The 16,598-nt window shown below is 35.4% G+C and overlaps 1 protein-coding gene across 1 annotated transcript; it reads left to right on the top strand.

Annotated features, from left to right (window-relative positions):
* The first annotated feature begins 2,549 nt into the window (after positions 1 to 2,549).
* Positions 2,550 to 14,825, top strand: LOC125660374 (uncharacterized). The gene is made up of 10 exons (XM_048892177.2): positions 2,550 to 2,712; positions 2,977 to 3,139; positions 3,541 to 4,425; positions 4,520 to 4,706; positions 4,819 to 4,924; positions 5,543 to 5,680; positions 8,646 to 8,744; positions 9,072 to 9,160; positions 10,370 to 10,473; positions 13,413 to 14,825. The coding sequence occupies exons 1-10, from the start codon at positions 2,550 to 2,552 to the stop codon at positions 13,429 to 13,431; spliced, it is 1,953 nt and encodes a 650-aa protein (XP_048748134.2). The 3' UTR covers positions 13,432 to 14,825.
* The last annotated feature ends 1,773 nt before the right edge of the window (positions 14,826 to 16,598 follow it).

Below are 16,598 nucleotides of genomic sequence, written 5' to 3'. Positions count from 1 at the left end.
TTTATAGGTTTTTCATATAATGTTTCCCACACATAGATACACGCACAAACCGAACGAAAACATTATATCTTGCCGAGATGACCATTATCTACATGTAATATATTGAATTGATTGATTGTAGTCTTAAGTTCCGTAGGGAATTTGTAACTCATTCAGATACATGTATGTAGGTAGTTTACGTTAAGCGACAAAATGTGTATCTGTTTCAGCATTCAAGACCATTTAACAATGCTGATTTTTGTTGTTTCAAAGCTTACCGTGATATGGGGCCTCAGCATTTATAGATCATCTAAAAGATCCGCGACTATCGCTTGTAATGATCGCAGTCTATTGTAATAAAAAAAAGTTTGCCACGTTCAGGCATCGATCCCCCCCCCCCCCCCCCCAGCGCACAGGAAACTATATCTCTACTGACTGTGCTATCTCAGTAATACCATATGATATAACTGTTAATTACTAGTACAGCGAAATTTAATGTGATACATGTATAATAACTTAAATTCAAACTAATTAGCTTTGGACACAGATTATCTGACGAAGGATGGTATTACATGTATTGTTAGTAATTATCTGGTACCATCCTACATAATATTCAGTCTCCGATAATGATGCAACAACTTGATGTGTTAATTAGAGAATCAAGCTGTAGATTTGATTCTGGATAAAGTTCAACGAATGAAAAATTGATCTATGACGTCATGGAATGTATAATCAAATACCATTGGTTAATATAACGATTGCAATGTTTCTCGGATGTCTTTATCCAGTAGAAGCTGCCTCCGACAGGAACATCTTTAACTTTAAGTTTGGTATAGACCGCCAAGGTAAGAAGACATAACTGACTATCACTTGTATTGCAGACTTTTTATACAAAAATATGGTTCAACAAAGAGCCACAGAATTATATGTAATGGTATGGCAAAAAGTATATTTTGTTGATAAAAATATGATTTTTTGGATATGCGGATTATTGTGGTTTTCAGAAAGTGTGCACCATGTATGTACATCAGAATTAAGATACTTTCTCTGATGACAATACTTACTAGATAAAATCAACTATTTTGAACGAGTAACTTATGTCCACCGACGTATTGCCTATGGAACGAAATATATGTACTCACAATGAAAGTTTATCTTCAAGCATTTTAAATAAGAGTAGGAGAGGTGAATGACATGAAAGAAGTAACATACACAGTGACATCACTAAGGAATACGGAAAACCACTTTCCTTAAACCATTGTGAATGTAATATGTTTTTTAAAAAATTATTTCAAATACTGAATTCTATGGATAAAGGACAAGAGCAATATAATATGATAATGTCCTATTACACTTGAAAGTCACAATATACTTGAAATTGTAGCTGATGAAAAGGTCAAGAAAACAAACTGATCGATCTCATATATTTAGTTAAGGAAGTTAGGAAGTTAGCTCCTCAGCTGCGCAGAATGCTATAATTGTGTAGATAGTGATTCAATACTTATCATATTGCTCCAAAATATATATTTAATATACTTTAAGTTAAATCTTTCCAGTTGAAAGTTGAAATATGCTTCCCACAAAATTGACAATACTACAAAATTCAGACGCAAACATATTTAATAAATACATGTATATATCAATTGATTTCCGTGTAAAAAGATGCAAAAGTTAGGTTCCAGCAATGTTCTAGTCTAGATATTTGAATAAGTTTTGCCTCTCTTTTCACATTTGATTTGCTTCAGAACATTGAACATATTTGCTCTTCAGAGTTGATCAACATCAACTCAGGCAAGTCAATGATCATAGATTTTCCCCAAGACCGAAGGGCATTTTTAATAGACAAAATGTATCTGATCCGATTACCAATTGTTAGGCCGTTCTTCACATGATAGTTTTTGACTGCGTATTACTCCGTTTACCTTCTCAAAATATAGGGCTTAATGCGGGTTTGACCGGTCAACACGTGATGCTTACGTATCTTAAACATCTGATCCCACCTAGTTTGCCCTACTATTAGATTTTTATTCTTTAAATGATTCATAAGATTGGTCACTGTTCGTTATCTTCACTTTTTCAGGTACATGTATATAGGTATAATGAATCTATACAGTTTTACGGTATATTCTAATCTTTGGGATGATTGCAATCTGTGACATTTATTACATAAAACCAAACACTAACTTATTGTTATTGAAGGTATCTGCATATCTGCGATCTTTGAGAATCGCTACATGAGTTTTTAAAGTTTTCACCATTGTTCGACTTTGAGGTAATTTGGTCCATAGGTAAGCTTATCCACTCTGAAACAGCTATGTGGATTGCAAGTACATGTTCATATGGCCAAAATTTTCTAGTCTTCAAATAGTGGCCAGTATTATAAGGGTAAATCAAAATGTTTTAGAGAATTGTTTTACAAACATGAAAAACTTTGAATTTATTCTTAATAATTATTCCAATATTCAACTTATCATTTATTCGTTTTGTTTTTGAAATATGGTAATTTGAAATATTGTGAACAAAAAGTGTGATTCTATGCACAATTGTCTTTTCTATAGACGGAAACAGCCATGTTATTCTTTAAGAAGAAAAGTCAGATTCGTCCAGAGTCTAAGACTGCTGACTCCATCAACAGCTCCACGGGTTCAATGACGGCGTCTCAGCTCAACTCGCTTATCATGAACATGTTATCTTTGCCTCAGGCAAAAAACTCATGCGACTCCTTGTGTAGAGGTGAGGCTAGCTGCAGATCTTTACCTCTGCAGCTAAGGTGAAGCGGGGGAAATGTTAGATTCATTAACCATCTTTTAGAAAATGATAACTAGTTTTCATGCATTTTACGAAAAATAGTTGATTATAAAAAAAACTTTCCAATAAATTCTTCAATTAGAGGAGTAATGTTTATAGGAATCAGTATTGCAGGTATGAAAACAACAAGATCATTGAAAATTTTCTTTTGCATATATTGCACGTAAAACCTGTGCATTTAACCTTCAGACAACCCTATCACCAATACCGGAAAACGGAAGCAGTTGATAAAGATGCTGATGATCGTTCTCCTTCCGATGGGGATTCTCATGGGAATGATAAGCAATGTTTTCGTCTCGGTCGTCAAGAATTATGTCGAAGCTTCTTCGATCCGGACGTCACTTTTCTTCTCGTAAGTCGTAAGAAAACACCATGTATTAAATTGCATAAAAATAAAACACAAAAGACCAAGACAGCGAAGTATCAAGTAATTTCGTGTTAATCAATGTATTTGCAAATGACCATTCCTCGTTTTATTTCAAATTACAGATATAGGGAAGTGTATTGCATGTACTTATATTTTGAAATTATTTATCTGATGCTTTATATTATTGATATTATTGATAATACTGTGAAACTAGTATGTATGCATAAAGTATGGAACTATAACTTATAAGATGCATTACGAATATGTACAATTCATCCCATGTAAAACATATTGAGTACTCTGGTGAGTTTATCATCTGTATATCTATTGTACTCACAAATATTGAAAGAATTCGGATATTCAAAAATTCATTCATTTGGCTTCAGTGTGGAGCTTGGTCAAATGATGCGTTACCTCCAGCGAGAACGCGACATGAGCGCTCTGTATGTTAGCGCCATTGGTAAAGACACCAAAGGTTTGTTACTAAAACGATACCCAGATACTGATGCTGCAGTAGACAACATGTCATACTGGCCTGTGAGACTGAACAATCAAAAACAAGAATTCGAATCCAAGGAAAAGTTTCTACTTTATCTCAATAGACATCGTTACCAGCTGGATCAACATAACCGAACGTCGAAGCAAGAAATCGAGTTCTATACAAGCTTGATAGAAAGATTCATGTCGTGGCTGTATGAGACTGTATCAGAATCTCGTACTGGCGCGGTATGGAAAACCCTAGTGGCCTATCAGGAGATCATTGTTGCCAGTGAATACATCGGACGTGAAAGAGGACTGGGAGTCACCTATTTCGCCAGAGGTGGATTTGAAAGTAAACAAGACTATTTATATTTTCTAGAAGCTCAGATAAATTCAAATATTACCTTTCAATCCTGTAAACGCTACTCAGAAATGGCATATGAGATATATGAGGATCAGCTACGGAAGAAGGCTTCATTACTACGCCAAATCACCAATATGAGGCTTATGATTAGGTCTAACAAGAGCAGCCGACTGAACGCATCTCTTGACAACGCTAATTACTGGTTCGAAAACATGACTTACTACCAAGAGACGGTCAGAGAAACTCAAAAAAAGCTGGCAGAGAAAATTGACGACCAATTGTCTATTCGAGAAAAAGAGGACCTGCAGGTCATCATTTCCATCAGTTGCATATTTGGTGTCGTCTTAATGGTATGCCCCTTGGTAATTCTAGGCGTGTATAGACTGACTGTGCAGATTCAAAACTACTCACAAACGATTGCAAACAGGTATGATTCCGATTCATTCTTTTAACAATAACGCAACTTTCAGGCTGGGTTGAACGAATTGACTTGCAATGTTATAATTAATGTATAATTGTAGAACAAAGGATTTGAATAAAGAAAAGAAAAGAATTGACACATTGCTCTACCAGATGCTACCAAAGTCTGTGGCAGAACGTCTGAAGAGTAACGAGATAGTGGAAGCTGAACACTTTTCTGAATCAACAGTATTCTTCAGTGATATCGTAGGATTTACCAAAATAGCTGCCTCCAGCTCTCCATATCAGGTCTGTAGACCCTCTCTCCTCTCTCTCTCTCTCTCTCTCTCTGTCTGTCTCTCTCTCTCTCCCATTGTTGTATTGTAGCTAACAGAGTAAATTGTACGATGTTGCATTTAAGGTTGTGGATATGTTGAACAGTCTCTACACATGTTTCGATAAGAAGATCGAGATGTATGACGTGTACAAAGTGGAAACAATAGGCGATGCCTATATGGTTGTGTCAGGTAAGATGCAGACCTTTAAAGGTTTCCGTTCGTTTCCCTGCATTCCCTATGCGCTCACCGTTCGCCCACGATTCACAGCAGTTTTGCCTACACCGTTCACAAAGTGTTCATCGTTCGCTCACCATTCATTCAGCGTTCATCCTTTTTGTCTTTGAATTGTCATTCGGAACTCCAAAGAGAAAGGATCAGTCTTTGCAACGAGGACAAAATAAAAAAGGAACACGTAGGCAAGAGTGGAAGAAACTTTCAAATTACATGTACATCAGAAATATAAATTTCAATCACAAAGTATCTTGATTATTGACTGAAATTGCGTTGCGATCCGTTTGCAATCTGCGTTCGCCCACCGTTCACTTATCGCTCACCAAGTTGCGTTCAGCTTTCACTCAGCGTACATTCACCATACCTTCACCGTTGGTTCACCATTCGCTCACCGCTCAAGTGTACAGGGACTTTATGTATATTAGCAATATTTGGTGTATCATTGATATTTCGGGGATTTCATCGGAAGCATTAATTTTTTTTTTATTGTTGACCATTGCACTGCATGTTATAAAAACGTTTTTTAAAGCAATGAACGAAATACATGTGATACAAAATGAACATATCAAATTACAGGTGTGCCTCGCAAAAACGGAAATCGTCATGCAGCAGAGATTGGAATAATGGCGCTTAATTTGTTGCGCACTGTGAAGGACTTGGAAATACCTCACCTTCCTGGCATGACATTTCGTCTGAGGATAGGTTGTCATACGGGTAAATATCCCATTTTATTCCATTTTAGGGTACATGTAGTTTACCATACGCGTAATTATTCAATTTCAGGATAGGTTTGTCAAAGGGGCAATGCTGTAAACGTACATACGGTATCTAAGAGCATTGAGTTCTTCGTCTTCGAGCTTTTATGGTATTTGGGCTGAAATGCGTGGTGTTTAATTGCTAATCCACATGGTTACGCAGTTCCTACTCAGGAGGAGGTGTCCGTTTAAAACATATATCTTCCCGATGTGTCCAGAGGACACTGTTTTACAGTTGAATATTAGTGTATGACGAGTTGTGATTGGAAAAGGACACTATTTGGTTATTTATTATCTTTAGGGGGGGGGGGGGGGGGGCTTAAGGTATTCAATGTATAACAACCATACTTCATATCTAGTAAATCGATAGTGGGATTTTTGTATTCATTGTATCAGTTTGATAGGTTCATCAAATAAAAATAATCCACCATAGAAATTTTCTAAATTTTGATTACTGTTTGATTTATTTCACCTAGAATTTTACATTGTTCAAAGTCTATGGGAAGGTCATGTTTTATCAAAATATATTTAAAAGAAATTATATTTTCATACAAATCTCCTGGTAAAATGTTACATACACTTTCTCTTTATAAAAATGTTTTAATCATTGCAAATATAAAATACATACGAGTAATTATGAAGGATAGTATTCTTTGATACACTTTTAAAGGCCATGTAGTTGTTCATGTCATATAAGATTTCTTGCCTGTTGTACACTTCCGGTTCTTGCTGGTATTATTTGATAAGGTTTTATGATATTTTACAGGCCATTTTGTAGCTGGTGCGATAAAGATTTATGATATTTTACAGGCCATTTTGTAGCTGGTGCGATAAAGATTTATGATATTTTACAGGCCATTTTGTAGCTGGTGCGATAAGGTTTTCTGATATTTTACAGGCCATTTTGTAGCTGGTGCGATAAAGATTTATGATATTTTACAGGCCATTTTGTAGCTGGTGCGATAAAGATTTATGATATTTTACAGGCCATTTTGTAGCTGGTGCGATAAAGATTTATGATATTTTACAGACCATTTTGTAGCTGGTGCGATAAAGATTTATGATATTTTACAGGCCATTTTGTAGCTGGTGCGATAAAGATTTATGATATTTTACAGGCCATTTTGTAGCTGGTGCGATAAAGATTTATGATATTTTACAGGTCCATTTCGTTGCGGGTGTAATAAGACTCTGTAATGTTGTGGCTGGTACATGTATGAAATATTTCCTAGGCTCAGTTGTAGTGGTATGTAACCTTCAGTAATATTTGACAGACAGTGTTGTAGCTGGTGTGATAAGGGTGTATAATTTACTTAAATTTGTATTCTTTATAGGAATTATGAGATTGATCGCTGTTCGTTATCTTCGCTTTTTAATTGCACAGGTCCCGCTGTAAGTGATATGATAATAATTTATGATAATTCACAGATCCTGTTGCAGCTGGTATGCTATGAGTCTGGGATAATTTTACAGATTTTGTTGTAGCTGACAGTTAAGCATTAAGGTTCTGTGATATTTGACAGGCCTTGATGTTGCTTTTAAGAGATTCCGAGATATTTAACTGTTTTTGGAGCAGTGATATCGTTCTTTTATTTTTACATGCCTGCTCTACATGTCATGATAAGGTTCTGATATTTATTGTATTTATTTTATATATGTCTTCCCTGGTGTGATAAGGTTCTCTGATATTTTACCAATCCTATTGTTATTAGTGTTTTAGGTTTAATTTGGTTTGGTTTTATTTTGTTTAACGTCCTTCTCGAGAATTTTTTACTCATATGGAGACGTCACCATTACCGGTGGAGTGCTGCAAAATTTAGGCCTATGCTTGGCGCTTACTACCTTTTAGCAGGGAGGGATCTTTATCGTGCCACACCTGCTGTGACACGGTTTCTTGGTTGTTGCGGTCTCATCCGAGGTACCGCCCCATTTAGTCGCCTCTTACGACAAGCATGGGGCTACTGAGGACCAATTCTAAACCGGACTACCACGGGAATATTAGTATGACAAACTTTGATATCTTATAGACTATGTTCTTGTTGATGCAGTAAGGATATGCAATTATATTTTTCTTGTTCTTGATGGTATGGTAAAATTTTATGATATTTCATAGGCCCACTTCTTGCTAGTTTGATAGAGTTCTGTGATATATATACGGGTCCTGTTGTACCTGTTAATTTGTTCTGGTAATGTTTTGTGATATTTTGACAGTCTTGTTTGTGTGATAAGATTCTCTAATATTTGTACATGTCGTGTTGTCAATGGTGCTATAAGGTTCTGTGTTTTGCTGGTACTGTGGGTTTTCCCCCCAGACGTTCTGTGATATTGTTACACATTTAACAACTCAACTTTATGACAAACGGGATGATTCCAGCTTCTTTCTCGTCACCTTCTCATATTTATGTAGCAATATTCCATTATCAGCTGCATATGATGTGTATATACCTCAACTGATTCAATACACAAGAGCCTGCTCTGCGTTTGATCAGTTTTTAAATCGAGACAGGCTACTGACAAACACGTTTATGGGACAGGAGTTTCAACAGTTTCGTTTTAAGTCAGCATTTTGCAAGTTCCATGGTCGTTATAACGATCTAGTTTGCCAATACAACCTAGTATTGGGTCAAATGCTGTTTGATTGTTTTATACCGATTGTTAGGCCGTTCTCGACACATTGATTTTGTCTACGGATAACCCTGTTTACCTGATCAAGCTATGGGGATCACGGCGGGTGTGTCTGGTCGACAGAGGGTGCTTACTCTTCCTAGGCACCTGATCCCACCTCTAGCATATCCAATGATCCGTGTTTGCCCAACTCTCTATTTTGTATTGCTTATAGGACTTATGAGATTGGTCACTGTTCGTTATCTTCACCTTTCAACGTGTTGTGTATAGTGTGATAAGGTTCTGTCATATTTTCACAGGCCCTGTTGTTGCTGGCGTGGTGGGTACAAAAATGCCAAGGTATTGTTTATTTGGAGAAACCGTCATCACAGCGTCTAAGATGGAGTCGTTGGGAAAGGGTACTAAGGACATATCTTATCTTACATTAATGACTTTTAATTGATATACATAACTAAACTACTTTCAGGGATTTACTAGTACTTATTTTGCAAGTTTTAAAAATCGCTTTTTAAATTTTAAAGGCACATAATTCACTACAGTCTTGTATATTCGCCTTGTTGTATCAAGGTAAGGACCACAAAAGAAACGTTATGTTTTGTTATAGAATATTTAAATTCTTTGGAATACATACTAGTAGTTGAAACCAATATACCATGTGAAAGTGCTTAGCTGCGTAACAAAAACAAATTCAAAAGGGTAACTTGTGAATTCATTTAATAATGTAGCTAATAGAGTCCACATCAGTCAAACAACACGTGATGTACTGGTTTCTATTGGCGGATTTACAATGGAAGAACGAATGGACAATGTTCAGGTAAGACAGGTACAGATATAGAATTTCATGCAGATAGGAGTTATGAGATTGATCGCTGTTCGTTATCTTCGCCTTTCTTGCACACTCGGCAAGATTTTAGCCATAGATTTTAAGTTCATTTCTATGAGACTACTATATATATAGAGAATGTGATGGCGATGTAACCATGGCACACACACACACACACACACACACACACACACACACACACACACACACACACATATATATATATATATATATATATATGGTAGAGACATTCACATGTTATACAAATCCATCTTCATTCACAAAAATAGCGATGTCAACATATTACATAAATCCTCCACACGGTAGAGAAATTAACATAATCCCATCTACACAAGGTAGAAAAATTAACATATTACATAATCCCATCCATACAAGATAGCGACATCAACGTTGTACAAACCCCTCTACACAGGGTGGCGATACCAACACAAACCAATCTACACAGTGTAGCGATTTCAACACGTTAGCGATACTGACACGTACCGTACACAGGGTTGCGACATCAACACATTACAGAAAACCATCTACCAATTAGCATATCCTATTTACTTTTCTTCGATTACTGGTATAACTGTTATTAAACTGCACAAAGAATATATGTGTACATTTAACAGGCTTGAGCATCACTGAAGAGAGTGACATTATTTGTTGAAATGCGCATCTGGTGCATCAACATTGGTATCGTATAAGTTTTACATGACAAAAACTTCTATCACAAGGGGTATTTTTTTTATTTATTATTAGAGTCCCAAACAAAAATCGTTCACGAAATATTTGTTTGAGCTATCAACTGAATTTTATAGAGTAATTATTGGTGAAAATTATAGAATGGTAGTTTAGCTATATTTTTAACGCAAAGCCAATTGCTTTATGTCTCTATGAATATACACACTGCAATCAATACATCTCATTCGCGTTTAATCTGATTACATTTGTCTCACTGCTTTATGTCTGTTTGAGTATACACAGTACAATCAATACGAATCATTGGTTAGTTCTAAGTTCGTGTTTTCCTTATATGATTGGGGTTTAATTTCATGTCTGAAGTCAACACAGAGAGAGTTGCAACGTTAACCTCTCTCAAGTACAAGCATGATTGGCCACTTCCTGTAATATATAATATTTTTATAGTTCAAGCAATTCAACAATATTTATTAACTTGAATGTAATATTTTTCAGATAGACCCTGAGTTGAGCAACGCATTTGGAGGGTCCGTTTGTACCTACTGGCTCTTGGGCTCGCAAGATATCCCATCCGACACGATATCGACTGCCTCGTTTGAGTGAGTACAATGCATACTGGCATGTCGTGTTTTCATTTTGTAATCCTCATTTTACTTGTTAGTGTATGGTAAGCAGTATAAAAACAGAAGTGATTCTTTATTGACGCCTAAACCGAATCTTACATGCACCTCCATAACATTAAACATTAGTTTTCACTATCAATTCAGGATAAGTAAGTAGGATACTTATCACGTGATGAAATATATTATGCCAGACACTCCACGTCAAGATAGTAGTAGGTGTCCTTGTTTTACTAGCCATGTCACCATAGTATAGTAAAATTATGCCCTTAGACCCAAACGAATTTTTAGAAATGCCTGAAATATGACTTTGGGGATTTTTGTTTTAGTATTTTCGAATTTGATTCCATGAAATATTCAGAATGAATTTGATTCGTACATGTATATTTGGTTGAATTTTGTTAATGTTGATAAGCATTCACAGTACCGTTTAAACATGAGAAAGTGAAAATACCGATCATTGATTACAATCTCATGAATACAATACTTTGATTTCTGAACAAACATGGATCCCTGAACACATCAGGGGTGTGATCAGGTGTCGAGGGGGAGTAAGAATCCACTGATGACCGATCATACCTGCTGTGAGCCCTATATTTTGATAAGGTAAACAGACTAATACGTGCTCAAAATTGGTATGAAAAATAATGGTCTAATAACAATTTGACAATGTATGAAAATCCTCAGACAGCATCCAAACTATAAATGAGTCAGACAAGTTTCATTTACACTATAGAAATTGCAAAATGCTGAATTTAATCTAGACTGTTGAACCCTTTGATATCAACTTATTTTTAAGTAGGCTGTCTCGATTTAAAAATTTATCGTACGCAGAATATGCACTCGCGTATGGAAACAATTGAAAGACAAACACTATATACAGGTAATGATGGAATATTGCATCATAAATATTGGAAGTTTAGGGTGGAGAAGCATGGCTGAAAGTGCGTATTTGTAATAGATATGTTGCAATTGATTTACCTAAATGTTAAGTCGAATGCCACAGAACGAGAAATTTCCTGGAAACTTTTAAATTCAGCCTCATCAGGATAAAAAATAGGTCAGTTGATACAGCTAACAAAGGAACATACTTCATGAGCATGGGAATTGCAACAACATGTTGGAAGACCTCACCAAAACTACGTAGATATTATCAATGAGGTATTCCAGTATCATTTTACTGTCAAATTCAGAGCATTTGTGTGTAGAATTAGAGTGATGCTAAACAAAGTAATATTATGGATGACTGATCACAAGATCTAGATAAGTAGGTGTCTATGTCAAAAGGCCTCGTCTTCAATGTATCGCGAGGAATGATGGTGTAAAGTGTTTTGTCCCTGTTGGTTTTGGAAACGTTTTGTGATTTCACGAAAGGTTCCTTGGAACTTTTGAAAATCCGCATTTGATTTACCACTTCTTGCACATGAATTTGAGTCACCGTACCTAAATTGGATTCCAAAACTTCATTTCATGAAAACCTTTACAAAGATTGTATTATCCAGTAAATGTTCTCCAAGTCTATCTTTACTCCTCATAAAAATATTAACTGCTGTGACGGAGAAAAATCAGGCGTATTGTGCCACTACATATTCTAGAAGTAATGTAAATGAAATGAGGATTCTCCAGAATTCAAAACGAAACAACAGTCATCAAATTTAAAATTAAAATCTTTTCCAAAATCAACAGCACAAAAACATTTTTCAACACTTTACAACACCATTCCACATAACGACGTAAAGACTAGGTTAAAAATATCATAGATGTAGGGCAGAAACGATACGCCCCCTTCACAATACATGTCGCAATTCTTATGCCACGATTCATTATTTTCAATACGATATATTTTACAGAAGAAATCAATAATAACTTATGATAATAGAAAAATTTAATTGAGAAGATTCAGTCACAATTCTAAAAGCAACTGTTTCCAAAGCCCCGAACTGTAAGACGCCTGTTGACGACGGAGAAGCTGAAATCATCCCATTTGTCATAACGTTGAGTTGTCAGTTTGCCGTTAATGTCTACTTTCAATGAAATATCTAAGTATGAAGCAGAAGTGGACGACTCTGTGGTTATGTTTTAATACGTAAACCTATTTAATATTTTTGCCAAAAAAAATGCATAATATAAATATAAACAATAAAATGTCTATTTTTGTTGTTTCATCGGGTGATGAAGTTGGCAATCATTGCAGAAAAAATATTAACGCGGGTTATGATTTTTTTCCTGAAATGCTTGCTACCTTCATAAACCGATGAAACAACAAAGAAAACATTTCTTTGTTTAAATGAGGCTAAAGTCACAATCGTTCCAATAGCGTGTCACTTCGCTTAATCGAGCATGCAAATTCTATTAATTGAGTAACCGTTTTCAATAATGGTGCTTATGTTTCTCAAATGATTTGATTTGCGAGGGGTTTCAACGGACTCTTTTGAAATTAACATTTGGCTCATTCTATGATCCTTATAACGATCTTAATTGCAATTACAACCTGTTAATAGGCTAAATACTGGATGAGGTTTCTCATACAAATTGCCGATCTTTAGATACTGATTTTGGATACGAATTTCTCAGTTTAACTAATCAAGATAGAGAGCTCAAAACTGATACGGCAGGCCAACAGGGAACGCCTACTCCTAATCGGCACCGGATCTCGCCTCGGGTGTTTCCGGGAGTCCGTGTTTGTCTTACTCTCAATTTTGTATTATCAATAAGATCACTATCTGTTATCTTCACCCCTTTTCACTTTGATGAAATGTTATTCAGTTTCCCTGATTTTCAAAGGAGGTAATTCTTCCATGCCCATGACTGAATTGCTGTTCATGCATCTAATTAGTGTACAGATATACATGTACATGTCCATGACATTATTTATAAAACGCTTTACTTACATGCTGTCCTATGTTTTCCATTTGCAGCCAAGGCCTGGAATACTGAAATATGATGAAGAACGCAGGGGATTTTATTTGTCAAATGCACATTTGTGATGTGTTTCAGTTTAATCCATGAATACATCAAATACAGGTTGAAATATTGTATAAGTTACATGTATACTGTACTTTCTACGAGGCATTTAACATCTTGTACATGTAAATCACTATACAAAGTGTGTCTGATTTTGTTATCTACACAAGGTTTTATCCATGTATTTCAATTATTGTCCCAACACGCCCATAAATTCTTTCTGAAAATGGAAACATAAAGAATAGTTCTTAGTGTTTCCATGTATTGCAGTAAATGTAAACCTTTCCCAGTAAAGAAATGTAAGTACGGATTCAAATGACTAAAAGTTGGAAAATGAAATATTAATAAAAAAATCTGTACATTTATGATCAAGTTAGCTCGTGTGTTGACTCACTATCTGTGTATATGTTGTTACATGATATAGCTTTTTTCCATTTATTTCTCACGTTTACAAGTGACAGATGTATTTTCATAGTTAGTGGATGTAATTTTGTCCTTGTATGCAGAATGTTGTCAGTAGTGGTTTGGAATGTGAATTGCTTGTAATGACTCTTGGTTCACTTTAGTAAGAACCGCGACACGTCCGTTGGGGTTGAAAAGACAAAGCATCGCCACCTTATACGACACACGATAAAAGTAATAATAATAATAATAAAAGTACACTTATATAGCGCCTTATCTAAAAATACTCTAAAGCGCTGTACAAAATACTAAAATTTACAATTGATATTTAAAAGAAAAACCGTAGAATACACAACGAATAATCCTTACACATATAAGCATATAACCACTAAAAGTATCGGTATTGCCGAATTTGTCAGTGGAGAATCGCTGAAAGAATACATTATAATGAAAAGTACATTGTACTCCATAATGAGAATTTACTCAGTTACAATTTGTGTGTATATATTGATGGCAATTATTTTGTACCTTTTCAACATGCATGCATTTGTATTGTATTCGTTACTGAAATTTTTTAAGGGATGGCTATCGCTCGCAATTTTATAATGCTAGGTTCCCACTATCACATTCGAGGGTCTTAATCGTGGAATACTAGTATCCGTGGTGATGGTATCAAATCTTACCAAATCTTGGCGTCAGCCTCGTTGATTATAGAAAATTATTTGGCTGTCAAACATTTTCTACGATCAACACGATTAATTTTCAGTCGTTATAATCGCATCAGATCGGATTGCATCGCAACAAAGCTCAACATATCTCATCTAATCGTGCTCCCAAATCGTGATCATCCCGGTCAATCTTACGAGGTAAACACGCTTTGTTGCAATGTCCTACCATCTGTCACGATTGCTGGTGGGTTGCATTGTTCACTTTCTAGATTTTAAAGAAATGAAGTCAATGGTCAGTCGGGCTGTATATATATATATATATATATATATATATATATATATATATACCCGTTGGGGTCCAATCGTAGCTCAAACATTGGTAATCTCGATCGTAGCACTGCCTAGTAATTTATTTATATTACTAGTATGCATGATTGAGCCTGACTCGGAACTTTTGAGGAGGTATTGAATACAAACCCGTAATACTTAAGAGCAGACACACTATATCGCTGGCGCCGGCAATTAAACAAATCTTTTTTTAAAAGTGTATCTTGCTACTGCAGTGCAAAAGAGACACGGAGCCAAAACATGGAAATTCAAAGTATACTTTCAAATATCTTACTTCACATGTATTTGGGCCAAATATGAAATCCTCGTCTCAATTCGATTATAGTCCTCACTTTTGTCTGATTTTTATGAATGCTTCCTTGCGAACAATAATGGGGAAAACGTGTAGTTTCATTTCGGATTGTACATGTATGTTTCCCTTTCTTCCCGCTACATTCAATTGCGATCGGCTATAGTACACCATCGTAAAACAGCCTACATGTGAATACATGGCTTTGAATTTTGTAAAATATACATGTACCACGTTATACAAAGAATTGTCCAAACTCACGCCATATCCCATCGTCGGAAACCCACGGTTGATTACGCTTCGTTCCTCTCTCCATCACCCGTGGGTTCATTCATTCCTACTCGCTCGTTCTCATGAATAAATATTTTAAAATATCGTCCAATCAAAATAATCATTATAGTAACGGAACTCTTCTGTTTAAAGGTAGCATTCATAACAATTGTATACCAAAATTGAGCTAAAAGCGTCTTGGACAAGTTCGCTCAGAGTGTGATATGAGCGCTCAATCAAATTGCCTCATTTAAAATTATTCAAGAGAACGAGCGAGTAGAAATAAATGGACCCACGGGTGGTGGAAAGAGGAACGAAGCGTAATCAACCGTGGGTTTTCGACGATGGTCATATCCGGGTCTTTCGAGATTTTAAATGATCAAAACTAAGTCGGAATAGATATTTACGATCATTGCGTATTACAATACATGACAGTTTACTTTAAGGATCGTCAACTTGAAGTCGGCTCGGTCATTGACTTTTGAAACATTATCTAGACCTTTGAATATTAAGTATCCCTCCTTATTTTACGTACATATGTATATATGTTTTGATTTGTTTACTAAAAATAATCCGAGTAATCGGTCCTCAAATATTTCAGAATTCAAAATTTACCCAATAATGCAACCTTAGAATTAATCTAGATTGGTGACAGACAGTAGCCTTCTAATTCATTAGACTGCATCCCCGCCATGTGTTGTTGCTGAATATTCAATATGTTTCTTCTGTAATAAACAGTACATACATGTACATATATGGTGATGTGACATTTCTCTGTGTTCGCATGCAACTGACGTTCGGCTAATCGATGTCATTTTACATGTATATCTGATTTTTTTTCTGTCACTAACAGTAACTCGGATTAAAGATATTTTTAAAATGATTATTTTCAAAATTTTGCAAATTGTATATGTATATATCGTGATTTGATTTATTGTCATCGATTGAAAGGTAGTTGTATTTTGTTTTAGTCATAACACACTTTTATACCCTTAAGTAAAATTTTGTTTTGACTCTTTTATTGATTGTATTATATGTTGTCAATAAATGTCCTGTCTTATTCTTTATGAAGGAGTCAAGTTTTCTGACTAATCTGAATTTTGGGCATACAGACCTAAAACGAATTATTGTACACATGATTAAAATACGTTTACATGGCAATC

Source organism: Ostrea edulis, chromosome 9 (genome assembly GCF_947568905.1).
Source record: "Ostrea edulis chromosome 9, xbOstEdul1.1, whole genome shotgun sequence".
NCBI lineage: Eukaryota > Metazoa > Mollusca > Bivalvia > Ostreida > Ostreidae > Ostrea > Ostrea edulis.
The sequence above is the reverse complement of the archived record's forward strand: the minus strand, read 5'-3'. Positions and strand labels throughout refer to the sequence as shown.

Excerpts from the sequence above, each read along its gene's own strand:
- LOC125660374 (XM_048892177.2), top strand. The coding sequence starts at position 2,550 with ATGTTATTCTTTAAGAAGAAAAGTCAGATTCGTCCAGAGTCTAAGACT. Across the intron at positions 3,140-3,540 it reads CGGACGTCACTTTTCTTCTC|TGTGGAGCTTGGTCAAATGA; the intron begins GTAAGTCGTAAG and ends ATTTGGCTTCAG. Across the intron at positions 8,745-9,071 it reads GATGGAGTCGTTGGGAAAGG|CTAATAGAGTCCACATCAGT; the intron begins GTACTAAGGACA and ends TTAATAATGTAG.